Here is a 23,668-nt window from a genome sequence, read left to right as displayed (position 1 = left end):
AGTAGGAGGTGCCTGCAGAACTAAAGGTGAACTTGTTTATATGAAGAAAACGAGTGCTGATCTATTGTGTTTCCAGAATATTGTGCTTCTGTATGATGCCCCAGGGAGCATTTCAGGTTATTTGGAATGCAGATGTTGGAATCTCAGGTCATCAGGTGAGAAAGCATTCAGCCCATGGCAGCTGTTCAGGAATGGCTGTGTCCCATGTCCCCAGTGCAGCACAGGGCCGATCCCACTTTGCCTCCTCTGGAGTCCCCAGCTGACCCCGCTCTCATTGCCAGCACATTGGGCCACGGTTGGCACATGATCTCAGCCTTTCTTTGGACTTCATCCCCGCACAAAGTAGGGATGTGATCCAACTGAGTCTCTTTGTGCTGCTTGGGACCGCACTGTGTACCATCTCTGCCACTTCACTGTGCAAGTTCCCTTTGCTGCTTTATCAAAATTCAGCCTGCTGTGGTGAACCCTCGGCCCTGGAGATGAGTTCTTGTGGGTTTTTTTAAGGGGCTGTGATACATCTTCGTCAGAATCTATGCGATTTCATCCTTTATTCCTTCCCCCAGCTTCCTCCGAATGCCATCCAGTCCTGGTGATTTATTACTCTTCAGTGCATTTTGCTTTTTGTTGGAGAATTTATATTTAATTTTTATGCCCGTTATCATTCAGGGAGAGAAGGGAGATGCTTTGGAAGCTCAGAGTGAAAATAAAACAGCACGCTTCAGTGCAGTTACTTTGTTTGAAAGATGTTTTTGTGTTTTGGCAGGATATTTACTTCCTTCCTCCTTAACTTTTCCATCATTGCTTGGAGTGATTCTAGAAAAATCAGAAGGGCTGAAGCCTGCTGCTCCTCCTGCCTGAGTTCATGAGGATTCATGCAATAATAAACTTGGTGTAAGAGCAAGGAAAGTTCATCTTTAAAGAAGCTGTAGGTTTGGGAAATGAGGAGTTACAGACTAACAGAAGGGGATTTCCTTTTCTTAGCCCCTTTGACGTTGGTAGTAGTCATGAGGTTCTTCTGTGTCACCTCCTGTACACCTTCCATGGAGGTGAACTTCTAAGAGCTCATCTGGGTCTCACTTCCCATCCTCAGGAACCTCTGATGCTCATTGAAGCACAGTGCCCCTCTGCCCCTCATACTTCTGTTCCTCCCTCCCACCCCACACACATTTCTTATCAGGAGAGGAAAGTTTTAGGAACAAGATTAACACTTCCACCTCAATCAGGGGACCTGGGTGAGTTTGGAAAAAGAATGAGTTAAAACATTGAGAACTTCATCCAGATCTCCAGTAAAATCTCTTCTCTTCCCTGGTTGGCATTTGCTTCTGTAGTTCTCCATTTGCCACATCCCCAGCATCATGAGGAGATCTTACATTCAGGGTTCTCACCCCAAATCTGACCTCAAATATCTCATGTTTGCTCCCCTGCTCTACATCTGTCCACGAACCCTGTTCTCCTGGCATCTGTAAACTCAGAGATTAACTTGAGATACATCTCTGGAGAGATCCAGTAATCCTAAATGATGGGTCCTCTGAGACGGAGGGGAACCATTTGCAAGTTCATTGCCATTGGTTCTTGGGTGACAGCAACTGTGGCTACACAGGCACCTGGTTTCAGTCTCTGTCTCTTTAGTACTTTTTCTGTTTTAATTAAAAGCTCCATTCCAGTTTGACCTTCTGCAGTGTCCCCTGGGTGCGTCTGGCCCAGTGCTGCCAGCTGGGCAAGGGAAGGGATTGTACTGCTGTGCTCTGGTGCTGCACAGCCCCGAGCTGCTGGAGCTCAGGGAGCTCTAGGATACCCTCTGAACCATAGGGCTTGGGTTGCGGTGCTGCTGTGTGGAGCTGGGGGTTGGGCTCCATGATCCCTGTGGGTCCCTTCCAACTTGGGATTCTGTGAATAGGTTTAAATGGCTGGATTTGTTAATGACAGAATTGGGCGAATGGAGATTTGATTTGGTTCCTGAAGCTTGGGACTGTTCAGTTGCTGCCTCATGGACTTCTCAAGGCAACACATCAGTGCACTGCATAGACCAGCCAGGCATCCCAGCCCATGGCAGGGAACAGAGAGCAGCGGAATTGAAGTCCTCACAGTTCAGAGGGGGCCCAGAGGAATTGGTGTAAAGCAGAGCACTTCGGTTCAATCAACAAAACCCTCCTCTTTACTGTGAAATACTTCATTTTGAAGAAGACCTCTTTTCCCTTAGAAGTCCCAGACCAAAAATCCCCATCTGCCTCTTTCCATTGGTTACCCTTCTGCAGTGTTAGCACATGTTAGCACAATGTTAGGGCAGGTACTGTGGGATTTCCTGAGCCAATCTGAAGTATGCTGTCCCAAGCGTGCAGCCCTGGGAACACAACTGCTTCTGTCTCCTCGGCTTTGAGCTCCTGGCTAAGCAGCTCAGAGCCTCAGGTCCGAAGGTCTTGAGTCTGATCCGTGCAGACATACAGCCAGGGGCTTTTCTTTCCAGTGCAGCATACCCTCCTCTGCTGGGGATTAGAAAGTAGTGGATTATCTGATTACCACAGCTGGTAGAAAACTCTGTGTCCTGATTCTTGTAGGACGAAGGTGAGACGATTGAGGGGTGCTGCACCTGCTCCCAGGCCAGAGACAAACCCCAGTGCCCACACCATTCCCGGTGAGTAACAACGCATCCCTTGGACGTGGTGAGTGGTGTGAGAGCCCTGAGATGAATCCTGGCTGCTGCTGTGTGAGGAGAGGCTCCCTGCTGTTGGCACTGAGGACAGCTGGCATCAGGTGCTGCTTTTTTCCAGTTGATTCGGGCTGATGGTTTTTCCTTAGCACCTTCTGTGTGTGTTCTCATCCTGGCATTCAGGGAGGCAGAGGGGGAAGGCAGTGCTGAGAGCCTGCTGTTCCCTGCCATGCTGTTGGCAGCAGGGTCTGGAGTACCTTAATCACCCCCACATGGGCAGATGGCGGTCTGTTTGGATGTGGTGGGGTCAGCATATTTTAATTTCTGATGCTTTGCTTATATTTATTCTAAAAGTCATGCATGCAGTTTGTTGTGCTGGAAGAGCGTGAGTGTGGTAAGCACAGGGGAGGGATGGGGGTGAGCCCTGGAGACAGCAAGTTGGAAGCAACACATTTGTGGGTTTGTGGAGGGCTGGAAGAGGGTTTGGGGCTCAGTGACAGTGTGCCCCAAGTAGTACTGAGAAATGCTGGTCCAGGAACCACTGGTGCATTAGAAACTTGCTGTGCTCCCCGAGCAATGAAGTTGGGAAAGTCCTGAGCTGGGAGATGTCCTGCTGGTTCTGTGGGAGTGTTGTTCCAGTGAGCACACGGGAAAAGGAGTCCAGCTGAACTAAACATGGAGTTTGCTTCAGCAGAGAATAAATGAAGATGCCAGGACTTCTGGGTGCACAGTGCATAATAGTAGCATCGCACAGTGACCTGAATTCAGCAGTGGACTTTCCCCTCCCATTCCCAGATGAATTTAAAGAAGCAGCTCCTCACTTTCCAGTTCTGCTGGGCTTGCAGCCCTGGTGCAACACATTTGTATTAATTGGGACTGTGGTTGAGATTTTCCTTGGCATCTTAAGTAGGAGAGGAAAGAAATCAGGTGAAACCTCTCTCCGTACAGGTTGGGGCTCTGCTGTTGCTTGATAGGCATCATACTCAGAAAATAAAGATCCAGTCCTTTTTATCTTATTTGGAAATCTGATCCGTGACACTCCAAAATAACAGGGTTAGCCCTGATTCACCTTCAAGAAGGTGAAGGACAAATGGAATTTGAGCTTGTTTATGATTTGTCTACAACCATTTCCTTGCTTCGTATAACCTCAGTTTAGTAGCAGTGAAAGTATCTTGCCACAAAGTAGGCCTAAGGAATTCTGACATACAGATTTGTTAAGCAAACGAATGGACTAAAAGCTGCCTTCTCCATGAGCAAGTGAAACATTGTGCTCTGATTCCAGAGACCAGGATTTAGCTCAGCAAATGAAATGGTGAGATTCAGCAGCCTGGAAGAAATGCCTCAGTTTTTGAACATGTTGCTTGGGCTGCAAGCACCTCCTTCAGCTGGCGAGCTCATTCCTTCCACAGTGCTTCTGAACCCTGCAACCCTGCTGCATCATTATTTGCTTTTCCATTTTTACTTCTCCCTCCAGTTTATGAGGAGCTCGTGGAATAAAGGTTGATTCTGAAAAGAGGTGTGTAACCACCTATTTGTTGGGGGATGTAGGGAAAGCTGTGAAAATGTCTGTTATTCACCTGATTCGAGATCACTGAGAGCAACTGGAGAATGGGGAAGGCTGATAGAAATGCCTGTTATTTCAGCAATGCCGAGGAGGTCACAGAAATACCTGTTATTGAGCTGACCCTTAAGGGGTTGGAAGTGTCCCATCATGAGAGGACGGGAAGCATCCTGTAAGGGTTTGAGGGTGGTTGAAGTTTTCTGCTGCATTAGAAGCAGCCTGCATTGGAGAGGTCCATCACAGCATCTGATGGCAAATAAATCCAGACTGTAATCACTCGTTCAGGCTGTTTATCAGCTCTGGCGGTTCCTGTCCTCTCAGGATTAGGACGGTGCTCACTCACCCTTTAAGCTATGAGCTGGCAGTGACCTTCTTAGCACCCTGTGGGCCAAGGGAGGAAGGGTTGTAACAGGTTGCTTAATTTAGCAGAGATGCTGTGGGTCAGGAGGGACGTGCAGGTGCCAGTGCTCAGGATGCATGGGTGAAGAGCAGCTGTTGGTGGGGCACAGAAGTTGTAAATGAGTTTAAAACATCCTGCTTGTAGGACTAGCTTACCCTCCATGCCTAAGATACTTTTATCAAAGAAAAGTACGGACTTTGGGACAGCTGATGAACCTCAAGAGGCTCTAAAGCTGTAGTTCATTCCAGAACCTCTACAAGTGCTGTGAACCATGAGAAGACAACTTCTGTGCCTTGGGAGCAGCAGCAATGTGCAAAGCATGGAGAGCTTCGTCCATCAGCTGCTGGGCATCACTGCAGCTGGATGTTATTTGCAGCACAGACTTTGCCACGCTAACATCTCACAACAGGCAGGCACTGGCAAGTGCTTTGTACCAGCACAGACAGCTTTGCCACTCGTGGGTTGTTTCCTTTCTTTCTAAGCACTTCCTCAGTAAACGATGAGATTATGTGACTTCTGCAGTGTGGGTTCTGAGGTGTGCATGCACATATTCTTTTTTGTCTTTATTTTGCAAGCAATTGCCTCATCAGCAGGATTCCTTTGCAGCACAGAGATTGCTCCGGTGAAGCTGTGCAAGTGGAGGTGCAGCACTGAGCTGTTCAGGGCAGGATGCTTGCTTGGCTGCTTGAGCCCTCTTAGCAGCATTGTGTGTTTGTGACTGTGGACAAACAATCTGCTCTCTGAAGCCCAAGTGTCTGCAGGAGTGCAGGAACCTCTGGCTGTCTGCAGTGGTCTGGGTGTGCTTGAAAACCTCGGAGGAAGGGAGAAGAAACCCAAGTGATTGGAAGCACTCTCAGGCCGTTTCCAGGAGATAAGACAAAGTGTGTGGTTTTATTTGAAAGGGAGGAAGGGCTTCAGACCTGTCCCCAAATGCTCCCAGCTTGTGACAGTGGAGATAGCATTAAGATCTGTCGAAGAGTGCAAATCTTTCTTTGCCCTTTGAGATAAGCTTGTGATTGTTGTCTGCTGAGATGGGGCTGTGAGCCATGGCTGGGGGTGATGGCAGCCCGGGCTGAGGAGACAGAATTCAAATCCCCTCAAGGGCCGACGTTCTCACGTCTTTGTCTGCAACAGGAGAATGTGAAGATCCAGTTAGGAATGATTGCGCTCTTATCTGTGCTGTGTTGTTTGGAAGATGCTCTTAGGCAGCCAGTGCTGAGCCCATCCTCTGTGAGAGGAGCTCGGGGCTCTCTCACATGGGGAACCAAACAAGTTTTCAGCTAGAAAAGCCACGTTCTTGGCACTGAGGCCATCTTTGGCTAATGTGGAAGGAGAGCTCCTTGGGCTGGTTTTGGTTGATGATAAGGAGTTATTTAGTGGCTGCAAGCATCAGAGAGAGCTCTGCAAAGCTCCTGATCAGTCCTGTTCACAGCCAGCTCTGAAGTTCTGCAGGACAGAGAAAACCTTTCCCTGTGCCCACATATTTATACTACCTGCACGGACCTGTATGCTTTTTTCTCCTCTACTGCTGTTCTCACTTAACCTCCGTCCTTACTCCTCAGCACCTCTACTTCTGCTCTTCTGTCGTATCCTCTCTTCTCCATGTGTGCTCTTTTCCTCTTCTCCACTTCTGTCATAACTGTACCCTCTCATTTCCTCCTGCACTTCTCTTCTGCGATTGTCTTAGTGGCATCCTCTCATTTCCTCTCCTGCCCCCCTGCCCCTTCCCCTTCCCTTCTTTCTTACCTGCATCTTCTCATTTCCTTCTCTTCTGCTCTTCTCTTCTGATCCTGTCTCTTACCTGTATCTGCTCTTCTCTTTTTCTGTTCTTGTCCTCTTCTGAGCAGGAACCCAAGCAGTCCTGTTCACAGGTCAGGTTTTCCATTGGGAGCCCAGCCCTGACACATTGCATTCAGCACAGGCCATGAGCTCAGCCCAGAAGCTCTGTCCTCGTTCCTGCCCACGCCAGGCTTCCTTGCTCTGCTGGGAGTGCAGCAGTGGGAGATGAACAGAAAATGGAACACGTTTTCATGTAGCTGACATCATCCTGTGCCCTGTACCTGCAACCTTGATGAACCTAAGGAAGTCGAGCATGTGTCTGATTTTAAACCTGTTAATTCAGTCAAAGCGTACTCAAATCCATGGGTTAGAACACCCTTCCTGAGTCAGTGATTAAGTTCTAGTGCTGAGGTGGTTGTCTGTGATCAACCCAAATGAGCAAGTAATTCATAATGAGTGCTGGACCTTAGAGTTACGTTCTATGCCAATCTTGATCTTATCAAAATAGCATGTCAGTTTAAATTATCTGATTTGGGGGGTTGTTTTTTAATTCCTGGATTTGCCTTGTGAAATTATGTTTCTCAATGCTTGAAGGTTAATTCTGACTGAGATAGTGCAGGAATCAAAGCTCCCCACCCTAATTTTCCCAAGTTCCCTGGCCAGTTGGCTGAGCTTCATCCCTCAAAGGTTTCTAGTTACCTTTGGGGATCTGGGCCTCACTTTCTCAACGTTAAAACATTAAAAGGGAATAGTCATTGCCCCATGCACTGCTTAGGCACTGGGGACAGGGAACAAGAGAGCATCCCATGCTGCTCACTCAGTGCCCTCTGCTAACCAGATGCAGCTTTCTGGCTGCCCCTATGTACTCCAGAGCTGGAAGGTGAGTCAGCAAGCAGAAGGCAAGGGGATGCCTTAAAATGAAAACCTGAAAGTAAATCTCTTTTTGCACGTCTTTTCTCAGCTTCCCCTTGCAAGGCTGTAGAGGCGTGTGCTTGATGGGATGTGATGGCTCTGCCCTTGTCAGCTGTATCAAATATGACTTGTGGACTTTTTTGTAAGGAGAGAAATGGGAGTTAGCAAGAAGAGCAGAATGAACAGGGCTGCATCCTTCATCAACAGAAATCCAGGTCTGAGATTGCTTTCAAGCTAGATTTGATTTGGGAACTTTAGGAAATTAGCCCCAAAATTGCTTATCTTACCATCCCCCTTCTGTAGCATTTCATCTTCACACACATTTCCCCTGTGAGGCAGTGACCTTTTGCAGGCTGTGGTGTGACACGGGGAAGTGGCGCTGATGGGAGGGAGCTGGTTCTGCCTGGAGCTGAGGATGGACTGCTTTCCCCTGCATGCTGTGACATCCAGGGGATGCTGCGTGCCACACATCTCCGTGTTTATGCTGAATATGTGGGGTAGGGTGTTTCTCTGAACTATTAATTTTTTTTTAATTTATTTTTGAGGATGGAAGTGGCACTGAAAAACACAGGGACTATGAGGGTGACTTCAGGACAGCATGTCTAACCTTGGAGGACCAACAGTGTCCTTTGGTGGACAAGCTGTGTAGGGACAAGTCTTCCTACTCCTTTCAAAGCAGAGGGACAAACAGGAATTGCAGCAGCCCATGATTTTCAGCTTGCTCATTCTTTTCTGCATGCTAGGAGAGAGGTGTATAATCAAATCCCAGTTTGTTACTCTGCATTTCTCCCTAAAACCTTGGGTTTGCTGTCTGGGAATCAGAGCACGACAAGCCACGGGTCTCACACTGCATCCCATTGACCTCCCTTGTGTCATCCCCTCCAGAGGAGGAGGAAGCTTCACCTGCAGACTGTGACTGAAGATTGAGCACATGCCTGTGTTGCATCAAACTCTTAGCTGAATCCTGTTTGGTTTTGGGGTTCACAGGCAAGGGGAAACAACATGCAAAGTCTGAGTGTCACACCACACCACTGAACAGTGGCTCTGTAGTTGGGAAGGTTGGTGATTAAATAGATTATTGCTTTAAAAGTGTCAAGGGACCAAAGTTTGAAACCTCAGCATTCCACGGTGCTCGGCTCTGCCCTGCTCTGATATTTCCTTGTACCAGGCCTTACTGCCCCATTGTGGCTCTGCTCTGGTGCATTAGAAAGGACTGGGAATTTACCCTTTGCCTGTTCCGCCTGCGTTGCAGCCTCCCTGGGACATTACCTACTGTTACCTGTAGGTAAAACACACCATCACTTCGCTATTTATAATCCAGTTTAAACAGAAGCCAGAGACAAGCCGGTGAGGGCAGAGAGAGGTCAGGGAGCTTACTTAGCTTTCTGCAGTGCTATTAATTATCCATGGCTTTCTGTCCTACTTCCCCTCTGAGTGCTCTCCGGTGTGCTGCTGGGTGCCACTGATGTGCATGGGTTCCTCTGTGCCAGGTGGATCCAAGCTGTGGTGCTGGGCTTAGCCTGCCCCTCATCACTGCCTTGTTATTGCATTACCCTTCCTGCTGCTGGAATGTAATAATAAGGCTTTGAGTACCTTTATTATCTCATTTTCACTTACCTGGCACTTACCTGTTTACCTCCACCTTCTCTGGGCTCTTGGTCACACTGTCCATTTCAAAGCATGCTGAATTAAAGGCAGGTGAGATCCAAGCTTGCCCAATTTTTTCTTTTCTTATGGGATTTGAAAGGCCTGAAAATATCCTCATGATTATTTCTCACCCTGTGCATAACCTTTTTACTCTAAGGCTCTTCTGAAAGATGCAGCCCTACTGCTCATAAGAAATCCCCCAAAGGCAAAGCACCACGTGCACTGCAGTGGCAATTAACAGCCCTCTGATGAAATACTGATTTAAGGAGCTTTGTGGTGATGAGCAGGAAGAGGCTGGAGAGGCTTGAAGGAGCAGAATGGAGGCTGGTTTAAATACCAGGGATGGGAGCAGGAGAGGAGATGGCTGTATTTCGGGCATATCTTGACCAAAATACTCCATCTTGCAATGCCTCATCCCACAGCAGCCCATGTGCAGTGTCCTTTCAGGCAGAGGTGCGCATGGAGACCAGTTGGATGCAGGTGAGGGGCATGCACAGACCAGGAATGAGGTGTACCAGGAGCAACGCCATCTCCTTCTGCAAGGTGCTTACTTTCTTCCTCAGTGTTTATTTCCTTCTCTTGAAATGCATCTGCCTTGTTTATCTGACCCTCACATGCGGTCACAGCCTTTACAACCTCTGCTTTGGCTCTTATTACACTTTTCAAAATCTCTTCATTCCTGAGTTCTCTAATCTTTCCGCCAGCACCCATGTTTTATGCTTTGGTTATGCCTCCCTTCCTTTTAATTAATTTTTCACACTACCTTGCACTCCCTATTGCCCTCTTTTATTTAATTTATTGCTCACTAGCCATCATAACCCCTGGGCAAGCCTTTAATTTATCTCTTCCCATGTCCCGTCGCCCCCCTCTGTCCTTTCCCTTTATTGATTTCTCCAGTTTGATTTCACCCTGTGCTTGCCAACGTTGTCTCCTACTCTTCCCTTCCCCTGAAGATTGCCTGGCTGAATTTCTCCCCCCATTGAGTGACCTTGCTTCATTGCAGTCACTGGCCCAACAAGGTTGAGATTGCTGCTTGGTAGGTCCCACCTTACTCACTCTTATTTTCCGCTCCATCCTCCCAGCATCTCAAAATGATCACAACCATAATTTCCATCCAGTTTGCCATCGGGAGGAAATGGACTTTTTCCCATGAGCCTCTTCCAAGGTGAAGAGGTTTGGTGGCCACAACCCACCAGCATCTCTGCTGAGCAGACCAGTGGTCTTGGGGCAGGGATGCCACCCACTGGGGCAGATGCCACCAGGTTTCTGCTCTGACCAAGGGGAGAGGTTTGTGCTCTCAGTGGCTCTTTGTTCCTGCTGTTATCCTGGAGATGACAAAGTGTGCCTGTACCTCTCCTGGGGAAGCTTTGGCTGCCCACAGCCCACCGTCCCTCTGGTCTGAGGCTGCATCTAAATGGAAATAAATGACTCTTCTGTCTTCCAGGTGCCCCCTGCCAGGCACAGCCCAAATCACAGCAGGTGGGTGTCCGTGGGCTCAGACAAAGAGGGAAATTTTAGCTTCACTCTCTGGTTACAAAATACTGTACGCTCTTATGTATGATCCATAAATAAATGGTCCATTAACTTACAGACCAGCTCCTGCCATTACCACAATGGGTTTGGAAAACACATTACTGCAGATAGGCAGGTAATTTTGTCATCTGCAACTGTGTGATTTGCAGTCGGAGCCCAACAGCTGGAGAGGGTCAGTGGCAGGAACCATATGTATGTTTTTAAGATCTAGGGCAGGTGTAAGATACGAGTGTGCTGTGGCTCAAAAATATGATGATCCACCCACATTTTCCAAAACTTTGTTTGCTGTTAAGAAAACTTGAAACAGAAATAACTGCAGAGATAGATGAGTCTAAGGAAGTGAAATAGCTCTGGACAGCAGTGGGCCTGGACATGTCAGCCCCCTGAGAGTGGTGCCCCAGCAAAGGAGGGTCCCCAGGAAGGTCTGTGCCATGGGAGACTAATCAAGCATTGCTGGTTGAATTGTTAGAATCACAGAATCACAGAATGGTTTGGGTTGGAAGGAACCTCTAAGATCACCTCGTTCCAACCCCCTGCTGTAGGCAGGGACACCTCCCTCTAGAACAGGTTGCTCACAGCCCCATCCAGCCTGGCCTTCAGCGCTTCCAGGGATGGGGCATCCCAGGATGCAACCCAGGATTCATTTGGCTTTCTGGGCTGCAGGTGCATGTTGCTGCCTTGTGTTGAATCTTTCATCAACCGACATTCCCAAATCCTTCTCCTGAAAGCTTCTCTCAAGCCATTCTTCACCCAACCTGTATCTGTGCTTGAGATTGCCCTGACCCAGGTGCACCTTGCGCTTAGCTAGGTGGATTATAAGTCACATATAGCGTGATCCCTAAGGGCTGAGCATTGTTTGACTAGGAAATAAAATACAGGACTTACATCACTGAAAAATCCATGGGAGCCCCAGGAGGAATCGTAGACTGATGGAATGGCTGAGGTTGGAGGGGGCCCCAGAGATCAGATGGGGAGGTGGCTGCTGGCTTCAGCAGAGGGCTGTGGCTGGGTGCTGAGAGCAGCCACCCCAGCAGGCCTTCCTGCCCCAGATGTGCTCTGAACTTTGGTGCCACAGCTCTTTCTTGCATCGTTTTATTCTTCCCTTTTCTGTACGCTGCTATTTTCCTAATTTCTACTCTCCCCTCTTTGTCCAAGTTTAAATGATAGATAGAGTCATCCTATGTACTCTGAGACCAGATCATTTCCCACTGCATTTAGCAGCCCTGAAGCACTGGCTTCTTATCCAAATTCAGACCTCTCCATCAGCCTGGCAAGAATTTTTCTTGTTACCTAGGGAAAGCAGACCAGCTGCCTGTTCCCTCCCTCACTTTACATCTACAGATGCAGGAATTTCCCTTTTTTAATGTAGGGAGAGCCCCTGCCCTCCCAGTAGAAGCAGCCTGCACCTCCTTTAAGCCAGCAGATTTGTTTCCCTCCCTGCCAAAGGAACCTTCTAGAGATGACTGAGACCACCCGGGTGGTCAGCGTGCCATACCCACCTCACATCACTCCATTAGGTGACACTCTGGATCAGAGCATCAGCTTCATGTGAACAGCTGTGCAGATGCAGAGACAACTCCTTCTGTGTTTGCAGCTCCGTCGTGCAGAAGGGTGAGGAGCAGATCTATGGCATCCTGTTAGAGCCAGGAGAAGGGCCTTTGCTTTTTTTTCCTCCAAGTTTGTACTGAGAAAGCAACTGACAGGAAGGGATGCATAAAGGCTTCGGCAATTTATCTTCTGTTGTGAATTGTGGTTCTTTTACGAGGTACCCCGGGCCCCTCGGCGTGGGGATTGATTCAATACATCTGCCTTCTGCTTGTCTCCGTAGGTCCTCTGCAAATAAGGAGCTATAAATAATCAACAATATCTGTATTTGCAGGGGGTAGAAAGCTGCATTTGAGCTTTTCCTTTGCACGTTGTAAACAGAAATGGACAATTAGGGCAACACTGTAAGGGAGAGCTGTGCAGAAGTCGGGAATGCACCCAAATGCTGCTTTATGGCACGTAAAACCTACAGTATTGGAAAAGCACTTCATATTATTTTGTAGTTCGAGGAAAAAGCCCTTAAATGTGTGGAGGAGCAGCTGACCATGCAGTGAGCTCTACCTTTCTGAGCCCACAGATGGGACTGGAGGTTTGGAACTGGATGGACAACATGAGGTTTGGGGACCTGCGGGGACGAGGGCAGCTGGCAGTGCTTGCAGCCCTGGTGCTGCAGTTCCCACCTTCTTTAAAAGGATTTCCCAGCCCGTATGCTGAATTTGGTGTGAGAAGGACCTGTTTGAACACGTAACCCGCAGCTTTTCCACTGGGATTTTTCAAATCAGGCTCAGACAATGTTTGTAAGCTACTTTACAGTTACCTGCTTGACTTCTCAAGAGCATTACTCATTTTGCACTGCAGTCACAGATTTTGAATACGAGATGCTTGTGGCTATGGATAAGTCAGCGCTAAATATTTTAATCAGAGAGGGAGGCTGATCCTCTGCCAGCCTGGGTGTCTGGCACGTAGCTTTCTATTCAGATGAGCATTAGCCTGGGTGAATTCAAAGCCTGAAGGTCAGAAGTATTGGGGGCTCCCACCTACTCATAACAGACCTCAGCAGTAAAATTGCTGTAGTGACAGCGATGGTTTTGTTCCTTTGGAGAAATGCTTGCAGGCAGGTGATGGGGAATGCTGTGAGGTTTGAGAGCCGAACCTCATGCAGGTGCTTCCATAAGAGACTCTTCCCATGCTCAGCAGGGGAGTGGATGTGACTTTATTGGGTTTTTCCAAGGGAAACAGCTGTAGAAAAATGGTTCCCTAAGCTTTTTTTTTTTTTTTTCTTTTTTTACAACAGTGACATTTCTTCCTCGTAAGTGTTTTTCCACAGAGCTGTCTCCTTGGTAAACTGTAATCCATAGATCAGAGCCTGCATCGCAGCACTGCATGTGGCATGGAAATCCTTCACCATCTCTTATCAGAATCTGATTCAACTGCAAGAAAAAACAAAGCCACAGGATGGGCTCTGCTGGCAGCTCAGCCTGTCCTGCTTGTCCTTCTTCTGTCCTTCCAGTGCTGCCTTTGCACATCCAGAGGAGGGAAATGGGACACCCAGCTGCCGCAGGTGGGGACCTGTGTCACACATACCTGCCAACCTGCCAGCATCTCCTTGAGGGAGCAGCCTGTTGTAGCTGAGGCAGGGAGCAGGGAGGTAAGCTCCTTCCTCTGGCCCCAGTGTTCACTGCAGATGGACTGGCTGAGCCATATGGGAGCGCTTTAAAGCTCATCCCTAAGTCCTTCTGCCCTGCAATCCTCCATGGGGATCAGTGCCACAGCAGCCCCAGGGTGACAGGGTGGAGAAGTTGTGTGACCCAGCATCACCTCAGTGCTGCAGGAGCTGGCTGCTTCCTCCTGCATCACAAAGCAGCTGCTGGTTGGGGCAGCAAGGCCTTCCCACGCCATCCTTCCTTTCTCCATTTCTTTGTGATCTGCCTGAGCTAATTCCACTTATTTCTGTAGCACCTACTACAATAGCACATCAGTCCCTCCGACAGGTTTTAGTTTTTCTTTTCTTCATTTTTTATAGCATCTGTTTCTACCAGGACAATGCCAGAGCTGCTTCATTAGTGCACTGAGCTCACCCGAGGGCGTTCTGCTGGCCAAACTGGAAGAGCATCCATCCGCACTCCGCTGACTTGTACTTTCTTCTTAAGCCTCAGTATTAATATCAAACTTTTAAAATTGCAAGGTATTAAATTTTTGGAGAGGCGCTGCTTTTTGTGTGAGGAGACAGCTGATGGAAGTCTTAATACTGCAGGTGGTGTGCTGCCAATCCCTTTAATGCTGCACAGCATTAGAGCTCTGCTAGCAGAAATATCCCTCCAGCAGGGAGCTCCGGAAAGCAGAGTTCAGTGCCTTTATTCCTGTGCACACTGCTTTCCTGGCTCAGTGTTTGAATGTGCAAAGAATCTGCCACATCAGTGATGCCTCCTATGAATTTGGATATTAGCGTGGAAAAAAAAAAAAGAATAATTTGCCATCTCCAGAGGTAGGAGGGGGCTCCTCTGGGGTGGCTGTTCCCATTTGGTTGAGCTGCAGAACTGAGGTTCACTCAGGGGTTGCCCCTTGAAAACTGCAGCTGCAGTCACACATCCAGGAGCATCCAGCAAGGCAAAGCGTGCAGTCAAAAAATACACAGTACGTTCTGTGAAGTGACTTGGTGAGTCTCAATTAATACCCTAATTGCCTTTTTTTCTTTTAATTATTGACTCCAAAACGGCTAGGCTGAGTTTTCAAATGCCGCCGAATATAGAAGTGAAGGGCTCTTATTGACATTTTGGAATTACAAATTATGTTTGTTGTGGAAAAAAAAAAAAAAAAAAGATAAACTGTCTAATTGGTTGCATGTTGCAATTTGTGTGCACTTAAGTAAGAAAAATACAGCTATCGAGGGGCCCGTTACAGATTGCTTTCCTTTGAGTCAGCAGAGCTGCGAGCAGGGAGGGAAGCAGATCCATACCCTGTCAAACCTGGGCTGACAAGGAGCTCTGTCCGAGGGGCTGCTCTGGCAGTGAGATGCTGCTGCTGAGGAGATGAAGAGAAGAAGGTGCAGCACATGGGCCTTGGAACCTCCAAAAGAAGAAGCAGAGCAGCTCCCAGCTGAGGTGATCCGAGCTTTAGCACCTGCTGTGATGTGGTCTGAGCCCCCGGAGTGGGAGAAGCTGTAGGTTTGTGGCTGCAAAGAAGAGTTTGAAATTCATCTCCCCTAAAAAATCAGTGTCAAAGGCTGACCTACTTGTTCAGGACTGCAGAGGAACAGAAACTTCTCCAAGCAGGGATTGCTCCCACCTTGCAGAGATTCCCTTTCTTATCTGCCCTTCTACCTGCAGCAGCTCTGGTTTCCCGCACGGATGGAGGAAAGCAGTACCAAGAGAGTGGTGAGGTGCTGGAACAGGCTGCCCAGAGAAGCTGTGGATGCTCCATCCCTGGAGATGTTCAAGGCCAGGTTGAATGGGGCCCTGGTAACCTGGTCTACTATTAAATGTGGAGGTTGCATTTGGCAGGGGGTTGGAGCTTGATGATCCTTGAGGTCCCTTCCAACCCAAGCCATTCAATGATTCTGTGATTCTATGAAAGTAAAGCTAGCACCGAAGAACAAAACCATGATGCCATAGGAGGCAAAGGGGAGGAAGAAGAGTTCTCTGAAGCAGGATTGCCTTGCTCCAAGTGTCCCAGTGCACGGGAAGGAGAAGGTATAGAGCTGGGGTCTGCAGCATTCCAAATAGCTTCACCTGACAGTGCTCACTGGACACAGGAGGTAAGCTGCTGCTGATGTCTCCTGACAGAGCCCTTGGGAAAACACCACTGAGTGCTTGTTAGTGCAGAAAGATTTGTTAACACCATTAATTAGAAGTGAAGCTTGTATTCCACGTGGCAGATGACTCTTTCGTTTTAAAAAAGCCAACACTCAGATTAGGGGGTCTGCTCTTACTAATCTGATGAATCACAATATTTAGCATGGGGTTTCTTTGCAGAGAAAGCATTGGGGTGGTTCTCTGAAATCATTTTCAGCTGTGGAGGAGGAGGGAGATTTGAAAGGATGGATGTGAGAGCCTGGCAGTGAGCTGAGGTGGTGCTGGGAAGAGAGCAGGAACGAGACAAAGGCATATTGGAGCAGAAATATGGGCCCTGAGGGACGCTGCTCTGACACTGAACCATTCCACCTGGACACTGAGCAATTGAAATGGGATACATCAAATGTAGGGCCTTCCAAATGGTGCTGAACATGGCCAGCCCTGGCAGAAGCATCCAGGCATGCCTGGAGGAGGAGAACATTGCAATGGATGGGGAGTGCTGTTCCAGGACACGGCTCTCCTGCCTTCCCATTGCTCACTGGTTTGCTCTGGTAGCTTTGCCTCTTTGGATTCCATTTTCTTTGGACTCCTGTGCCCCAGCAGTCATGAAGGGCTTTGCCATGGGCTTCCCCCAGTGCAATACTGAGCCACAGCTGGAAAGCCTTACCTCTGCCTTCCCTCTGCAGCTGTATGAAGCAATATAATTAATAGTAATGCCCCTTGCCAGAGGCAGAGACGTAGTTGATGAGCAACTGTAAATTCCCTTTGTCATTCTTTTTCTATTTGTTTAACCAGATGTGTGCAATGGGGGGCAAAGCAGATCTGTTATTTATGTGTGGTGGGAGCAGCAAAGCAAACCGTCTGTCATTTTGCAATTTGCTGACTAATGCTACAGATAATCAGCATTTTTCACTGTCTTTGCAGGAAGTCCTGTAGAGTGTGATCCATCAGTGATGCAGCGCGTTTGTTGAGAAATGCACATTTTGTAGGCAGTAGCACTGGGGAGCTTTGTTCTACAGAACAAAAAAATAAACAGAGTGGGTTTTAATTGAAGGATTTTTTTTCAAAGTGACTTTTCCAGTGCAAATTGTCACAGAAGATATTTTATCTTCAAGCTGTCGTGTTTGTAGGAAGGTGAAAGAGAGCCGTAACGTTTACTTGAGAAACTGTGGATTGTCACTTGGGCTTTAATCTGCAAAAAAGGATGTTTGGAGGAGTATGCATTTCCATGAGCTTTATCTGGTATTTGCTGGGGAGACCTTTCCAGCTCTGTTAGTCAGTCAGATGTGGGTGGATGTCTCTGTGCTGTGGCTGTTACCCCAACCCATGGCAGTGTCTCTCAGTCTCCATCGACCGCTGCTTCATTCCGTCAAGCACCCATGCATCTCATTTTGGAGGATTCCTTTTCACAGCTTATTTGTCAAGGGCAAAAATTTGCTTTCAAGCTTTGCCAGAAGAGTGTGGGCAGCAGGAGATAAGAGTGACAAATCAGCACACGTGGGACAAAGTTGGGTCCTTGAGCTCCAGCACCATAGCACGGCCGCTGCTCATGTCTCACGCAGGCAGGGGCATGGTGCTTTTGCAGACCACAGCTTAATGGACACTCTCCTTGAGGTGCTCTTGCCTTATTTCCTTCGTGCACATGCTTGAAGTCATGCAGGTTTGTGCCCCCACAGCCTTTCTCCTCTAGAAGTCCCAGTGCGTGCAGCTCCTTGTTGCAGCTGGTGATGTCCGATCTGATGCCCTCCAAGGGCAGGGATGGGCAGTGATGCTGGAAGCCATCTGGAAGGGCTCTATCCCATTACCACCAGCATCTCGTGGTGGGGGGAGCAGCTTGCTCTGGTGCAGTCCTCTCTAAACCCTTCTGCCTCCTGACGCTGACTTTTCCCAGGAGGATTTTTGCATCATGCCTTTTGCAAAGATTTTTGAGCCTCTAGCTTCCAGCTGAGCTTTTCCAGAGGGCGGTTGTTAGCACTGAGCCACATCTTTTCTGCTCAGTAGTGTATTTTTGGGAAGCCCAGCAGCATGTTTTCCTTGGAGACCAGCCCTGCAGCAGTAAGGAGCAGCCCCAGGGCTCCCCCAGAGGCTTCCCTGAGATGGCCCCAGGTGTGTCCCCCTATCATGGTACCTCTTTGAGCAGCAATGCACAAACAAGTGCTTGGCAATGTCATTGCTCCAGGTTATGACTTTATTTTCCAGCCTCAGGGGTGAAGATAAACCCCAGGGACGTTTGAGGCAGCTGAGAAAACCAAGTGAGCAGGAAAACCTCTGAAGGTGGTTAGGAGTTTACATGCAGAGGAAGCTGCAACAAGGTGATGCAGTGCACAGGATTCCAGTGACGTTAGCGAGATAGTTGGGGATGTGAGACACAAACCTTGGCTCTTAGAGCCATGAGGACCAGTGGCTGTGTTGGTGAGGTGGCAGGAGCAGCTCAGAGCACGTATCCCTTGGTGCCAGCTGCCAGGTGCAAGGAGTAATCCCAGCAGGTGGTGTCAGTGCGATCCAGATGCACTTACAAACGTGCTCACTGCACTTAATGCTGATGGAGAGCTGGTGCTGGAGGCATCCAGCTGAGAGCAGACACCCAGAAAGCAGCTTTGTTTCCTAGAAAAATAACCACACCAGCTTGGCACTGCTCCTGGCAGCAAGCACGATGTAGAGGAGATCCCAGGAAGCTCAGCACCCCACTGCGTGCTGCCGGGCTCCCATGGAATGCAGAGCCTCACCCTGGTGATGGCCCAGCAGCTCTTCTGGCAGCGGTGACAGGAGGAGTAGCAGGAAAGGGATGGCAAACATCTCTCTCCTGCAACGCAGGCAGCTTGGATTTTAGCAGGAGGGTTTGCATAACTGCAGTGTGCAGATCGATAACGTGATGCACAGCAGCTGCTATCAGTAAAGTGCGCCGACGAGCCTCATTAACGCCGGCTTATGAGTGCAGTTGAGTGTAATTGTTCACTGTATTTAAAAGCCAGAAAGGGGAAAAATTGCCAGAATATATCCTTGGTGTGTGTGAAATGCTGGAAATAATGGAGTGAGGGGAAGGCATTGGTGGTTAGAGCGGTGTGAAGGAGGCAGGGCTGTGACTGAGGGAAGCGAATAAAATGTTCTGCCTGGTGCCATGGCATTGCATCAGCAGCCGGCTGCTGTAGTGGGGGGTGTCCTTGCACTTGGCGGGGGGTTTAGAACTAGATATCCTTGGGGTTCCTTCCAACCCAAACCATCCTGTGATTCTATGAGCGCTCACAGCATGCAGGGCGTCCCACCGCCTGCCATGTGCTCGCTGTGCATCTCACATGGCTGTGGAGAACACTGAGCCCAGAACCTGTGCTAAGATGTCAGCAAAAGCTTCCCTACCTCCCCTTGTAACTTGTGGTGGCCTTTAGTTGTGTTTCTGTTACAATTTGTGCCCTTTATCTCATTTGGGTTTGTCCAGCTTTGAGTTCCAGCTGTCTATGCCTGTTCTGCCTTTATCCTCTTGACTAAACTCTCGTACCCAGCACTGCCACATATGGATGCTCTCAGCCAGTGTAACAGAATCACCTTCCAGTCCCCTTTTTTGATAAGCTAAGTAGAGCAAAGTGTCTAATTCTCATGCAATCATAAAATAGTTTGGGTTGGAAGGGACCCTTGAGATCACCTCCTTCCAACCCCATGCTGTAGGCAGGGACACCTCCCTATACACCAGGTTACTCACAGCCCATCCAGCCTGGCCTGGAATACCTCAAGGGTGCAGGCAACCACAACCCCTCTGGACAACCTGTTCCAATGTCTCACCACCCTCACAGTAAAGAATTTCTTCCTAATATCTAATCTAAATCTGCCCTCTTCCAGTTTTCTTTTTGTCAAGCAATTCCTCCAGCACTGCGATCTTTTTTTTTGTGGCTGCATTCTCCACATTCTCTCTTTATTTTAATCTGTAAAAAGAGGATATTGGGCATTCAAGTTTGGAAATCAGACACACCAGAGCCCTGCAGGTGGAGATGTGCCCATCCTGCACTCCGTCACAGAGTCCACCAACAAGCAGGGACAGATGCTGGTGATGGTCCATGCTGGAAGTAGGTTGTTTGCTGTATGGTAACACCAAAGTGTTGTGGACATGTTTTGAGTGAGGACTGTGGGCTCAACACGCTGCATCCCCTTCCTGTTTATAAAGAGAAATAGAAGTAAATCAGCTCCTTGAGAAGACTGTGGATCAATACCCAGCTCAGTTTTGACTATATCATTTTAACCTGAGCTTTTAAACTAATTATATGAGTTACTCACCATAACTCATGCAGTAAGTAACTCATAGCTCACCATAACTGATATAAGACTTTTGATCAAGTTCAGCTCCAGGGCTTTAAAACCACAAGCTGAATTGGTGCTGCTGGTTCCTGCAGCCATGCCCAGAGGTTTCCTCGTGCAGCTTCCTAAGGTGAGTATTCCCTGGCTCTGTTTCTCCCAGCAGCACACCCCTTCCCCCATCAAATCTCATCTAAAGCTGTGGTGATGAGCACAGCCAGCCTGCTGCCCAAATCAGGGCTACCCTCCTGAAATCAAAGCAGCTGTGAGCTCTGGGATCAGCCCCTGTGGTAATCACTCCCATCACAGCTTCAGAGGCGTTCCAGGGATGGTGCATCCTCATTTCTTTTCAGCAAACCTTTCAGCAGACCCGGAGAGGGGTTATATTTGCATAATCTTGACTTTTCTTTTTTTTATCACCCTCTCATGATTTTTGAAAGCTGAGATATCTGAAGCGCTTAGCTCCGTGTTGAGCGCTTCATTAAATTTCAGAGCCCTGCTTTCGTAGGCTCCATTAATTAGACACTTGATTGAAAGTCTAAATCTGAAGGCTTGGGTATTGACTACAGCTTTGCTAACCTAAGGTGATCTGTTCAGTGTAGTTAAAGCTTGCCCAGCCAATTTCTTTTCTTAACGTCCTTCACCCTGCTATTAAACAGGCACCACAGATTGCTGCAAAGCCTTCATGTTTCCACTGCATCGGCTGGAGTGTCTCAAAGATTTATTTTAGCTCTTGAGCTCCATTGTTACTTGAGTTTTCTGCTGCAGTTGTTAATAAAGATGATGCTTAATAAAGACGGCCTGTTCATTTAGCAGGCAGCACTTAATGACCAGCAGGAATTGTGTCTTGAATGCTCTCCTAGCCTTGTGGGGGCCTTTTTTTTTTTAAGTAGTTTTTTGGATAGTCGTATAACAAGCAAGGAGCCCCTTGTCAAATGCCAGCCTGCCTTTCTTGTCTGCAATTTAGGCTTCAGCATTTCCGTTCAATGGATATGGAGCTGTACAGAGCCACTCTTCCCATGGACACAGATGTGCAGGTGGAAGGCAGGTGCCTGATGTGATGGACCTGCCCTGCAGATCACTGGTGCTCCTCTGTCCACACAGTTACGGGATGAGCAAATACAGCCTGGCTCTGTGCTACTTCTCCACCCCGCATTGCTTCTGCATTGAGCACAGGCAGAGGGCAGCCAGAGAAAAAGCTGATGGAGGGGAGTGAGGGCAGAGATGGGGACAGTGGAGTGCCCCCAGAGTGAGCTTCCTGGCTGCACAGCTGGGACTGGAGGAAGAAGATGCTGAGTTAAAAGCGGTAAGAAGAGACTTGCCAGGCAGTGTATCTTGGTGGGATGTTCGCAGTTGGGTCACTTGTCTGGGATACTGTGTGCCCCCAATTTCTCTCTCCGCCAACATCACCCAGCTTTCCTATCAGTGACCCATTCCATAAGGATGTGCCATCTCAGGTGCAGCTGTAGCCATTAACTCTCCAATGTTCTGTATCCCTGTGCCACTCAAACCAAGCTGCAATATCCCTGCATGTTATCAGGCCTTGCTTACCTTCCTTTGTACCACTTGCTGCTTGACCTGGCTCAAGCTCTACTTGTGAAAGGAACAACTTTCTGATTATTGCTGTTGTGGGCTCCCCGAGAGATATCAGGATATTTTCCAAAGATATTAGATATGTCTGTCTCATATTACCCTCCCTGGAACTGTCTCCCATTCCTGGTGGGAGCCAGCTGTTCCAGCATCTGCTGAAACTTGTACATCTCCTACCTCCAATGCCTCAGACAGACCCGTTTTCCTTCCCCCTCCTCCCAACAGCTCACACTGTTGCAATTCAATTAGCTGGCCCAGGCGAGCCTTCCTGTGCCCATTTTGTCCTGACAAAAGTGGCAATCAAGGTAGACAGTAATTTAATTTAATTTTCTTCTGAAGCTTTAAGTGGGATAATCCTAAAGCTTAATCTTGCCTCTGAGTCACAGACAGTGGCCTTGGTCACTTGTGAGAGGTTGTTTTTAGCTTCTTGTTCTGCTCAGCATCTCTCGACTTCACTCATGCATTACTCTCTCCCCTCCTGGTGGATATTTCTGACCTCTCTTTGCAGGTACAGATGAGACCCACAGCTGCCTCCCAGCAGCTCTGTGCACGTGAGCCCACCGAGAAAGATTGAGAAATAGGTTTGTAGGTGAAGGATGTTACTCCTTCTCCATGCAGACGTAGCATTTTTGTTTTCTGAACATGATGGGCTCTTTACTGCCCAACTCATCTTTTTGAAGTGCATTCTAATGGGTAGTGATATCAATGTGTTGGAGAGTACAAGGCTGCACAGAACTGTGTCCAAAGCAACCCCCCCCCCCCCCCCTTGGTGGTTTGCTTGTTCACCTATTGACCTTTGTAAACATCTTTTCAGGTGTTAACATTTGCACATGGGTGGCAATGACATGCTATTATAAACACCGAATGCAGTTAGCATACGAGCTGTATTAGCTCCATTTACAGATGGAATCAGGGCCCAAGGAAAGGCTGAATAGCTGGTTAGGGTTGCACATAAGGACCTGAATGCAGATCTTCACATTCTCCTCTGATAGCCCTGGAAGCCCCTCTGTTGCTGCTGGGACAGGGACATTAGTGGAGGTGCAGAAAGTGCCTTGCCATCAAGGGGGAGCTTGGAAAGAAAGGAGTTCAGTGTAGCAAAATTAGGTGGAAGATGGTGGTATTTGTGTGTGCGAGCATGGCGTCAGTTTTTGTGCCCATTGCCCATGATGTGTTCAAACCGTACAAGAGCGTAACTTTGCAAAGTGGCAGTGTCTTGTTTGTAAAAAAAATTTAAAACAAAAACCAAGTACTGAAGTGTTGGTGGCAACACAGGGGAAAGCTGTCATCTTACAAAAGATGAATGGCTGATGGAATCCAGCAGAGCTGATGGCCCATGTCTCACTGAAGGCTGTACAGGTGCACCCCAATCCACAGCACTGTGGGGCAGCAGCTCAGAGGATGCTGACCTCCCTTCTCTGTCTGCCTTGGGGGTGTTTGGTCCTCATCTGTTTGGGGTATTTTCAAGTGCTAATTTGAGACTACTGTTTTTCTTTTGGCACAGCAGAGCCCAGGTTTTGGAGCTGTGCAGTGCTCTTTCATGAAATGTGCCACTGGGGATTATAGAATCCTCGAATGGCCTGGGTTGCAAAGGCCCACAGTGCTCATCCAGTTCCAACCCCCTGCTGTGTGCAGGTCGCCAACCAGCAGACCAGGCTGCCCAGAGCCACATCCAGCCTGGCCTTGAATGCCTGCAGGGATGGGGCATCCACAGCCTCCTTGGGCAACCTGTTCCAGTGCCTACCCACCCTCTGGGGGAAAAACTTCCTAATATCCAACCTAAACCTCCCCTGTCTCAGTTTAAAACCATTCCCCCTTGTGCTATCACTGTTCACCCTCACAAACAGCCATTCCCCCTCTTGCTTATACGCTCCCTTCAAGAATTGGAACGCCACAGTGAGGTCTCTCCAGAGCTCTTTTCCAAGCTAAACAAGCCCAGTTACCTCAACCTTTCTTCATGGGATGATGGGGACACATCAGCATCA

The 23,668-nt window shown here is 48.4% G+C and overlaps 1 protein-coding gene across 4 annotated transcripts in view; it reads left to right on the top strand.

Annotated features, from left to right (window-relative positions):
• The window catches only part of RALY (RALY heterogeneous nuclear ribonucleoprotein), a 108,794-nt gene that overhangs the window by 35,264 nt on the left and 49,862 nt on the right, over positions 1-23,668 (top strand). Inside the window, exon 2 of one of the 4 annotated variants that reach the window (XM_048963553.1) lies at positions 2,556-2,632. The exons of 1 other annotated variant lie outside the window; for it this stretch is intronic. Coding sequence is in view for 1 of the 3 variants with exons in the window: in XM_048963552.1 (XP_048819509.1) it covers positions 9,406-9,489 (84 nt within the window). In the remaining 2 variants the exon portion in view is untranslated. Of the gene's footprint in view, positions 1-2,555; positions 2,633-2,728; positions 2,752-9,374; positions 9,490-23,668 lie in introns of those variants that run through there. 2 more of the 4 variants (XM_048963556.1, XM_048963552.1) reach the window with 2 other exon arrangements.

The sequence above is a fragment of the Lagopus muta genome, chromosome 16 (assembly GCF_023343835.1).
Source record: "Lagopus muta isolate bLagMut1 chromosome 16, bLagMut1 primary, whole genome shotgun sequence".
Lineage (NCBI taxonomy): Eukaryota > Metazoa > Chordata > Aves > Galliformes > Phasianidae > Lagopus > Lagopus muta.
Note: the sequence above shows the minus strand (reverse complement) of the source record. Positions and strands in the feature narration are given on the sequence as shown.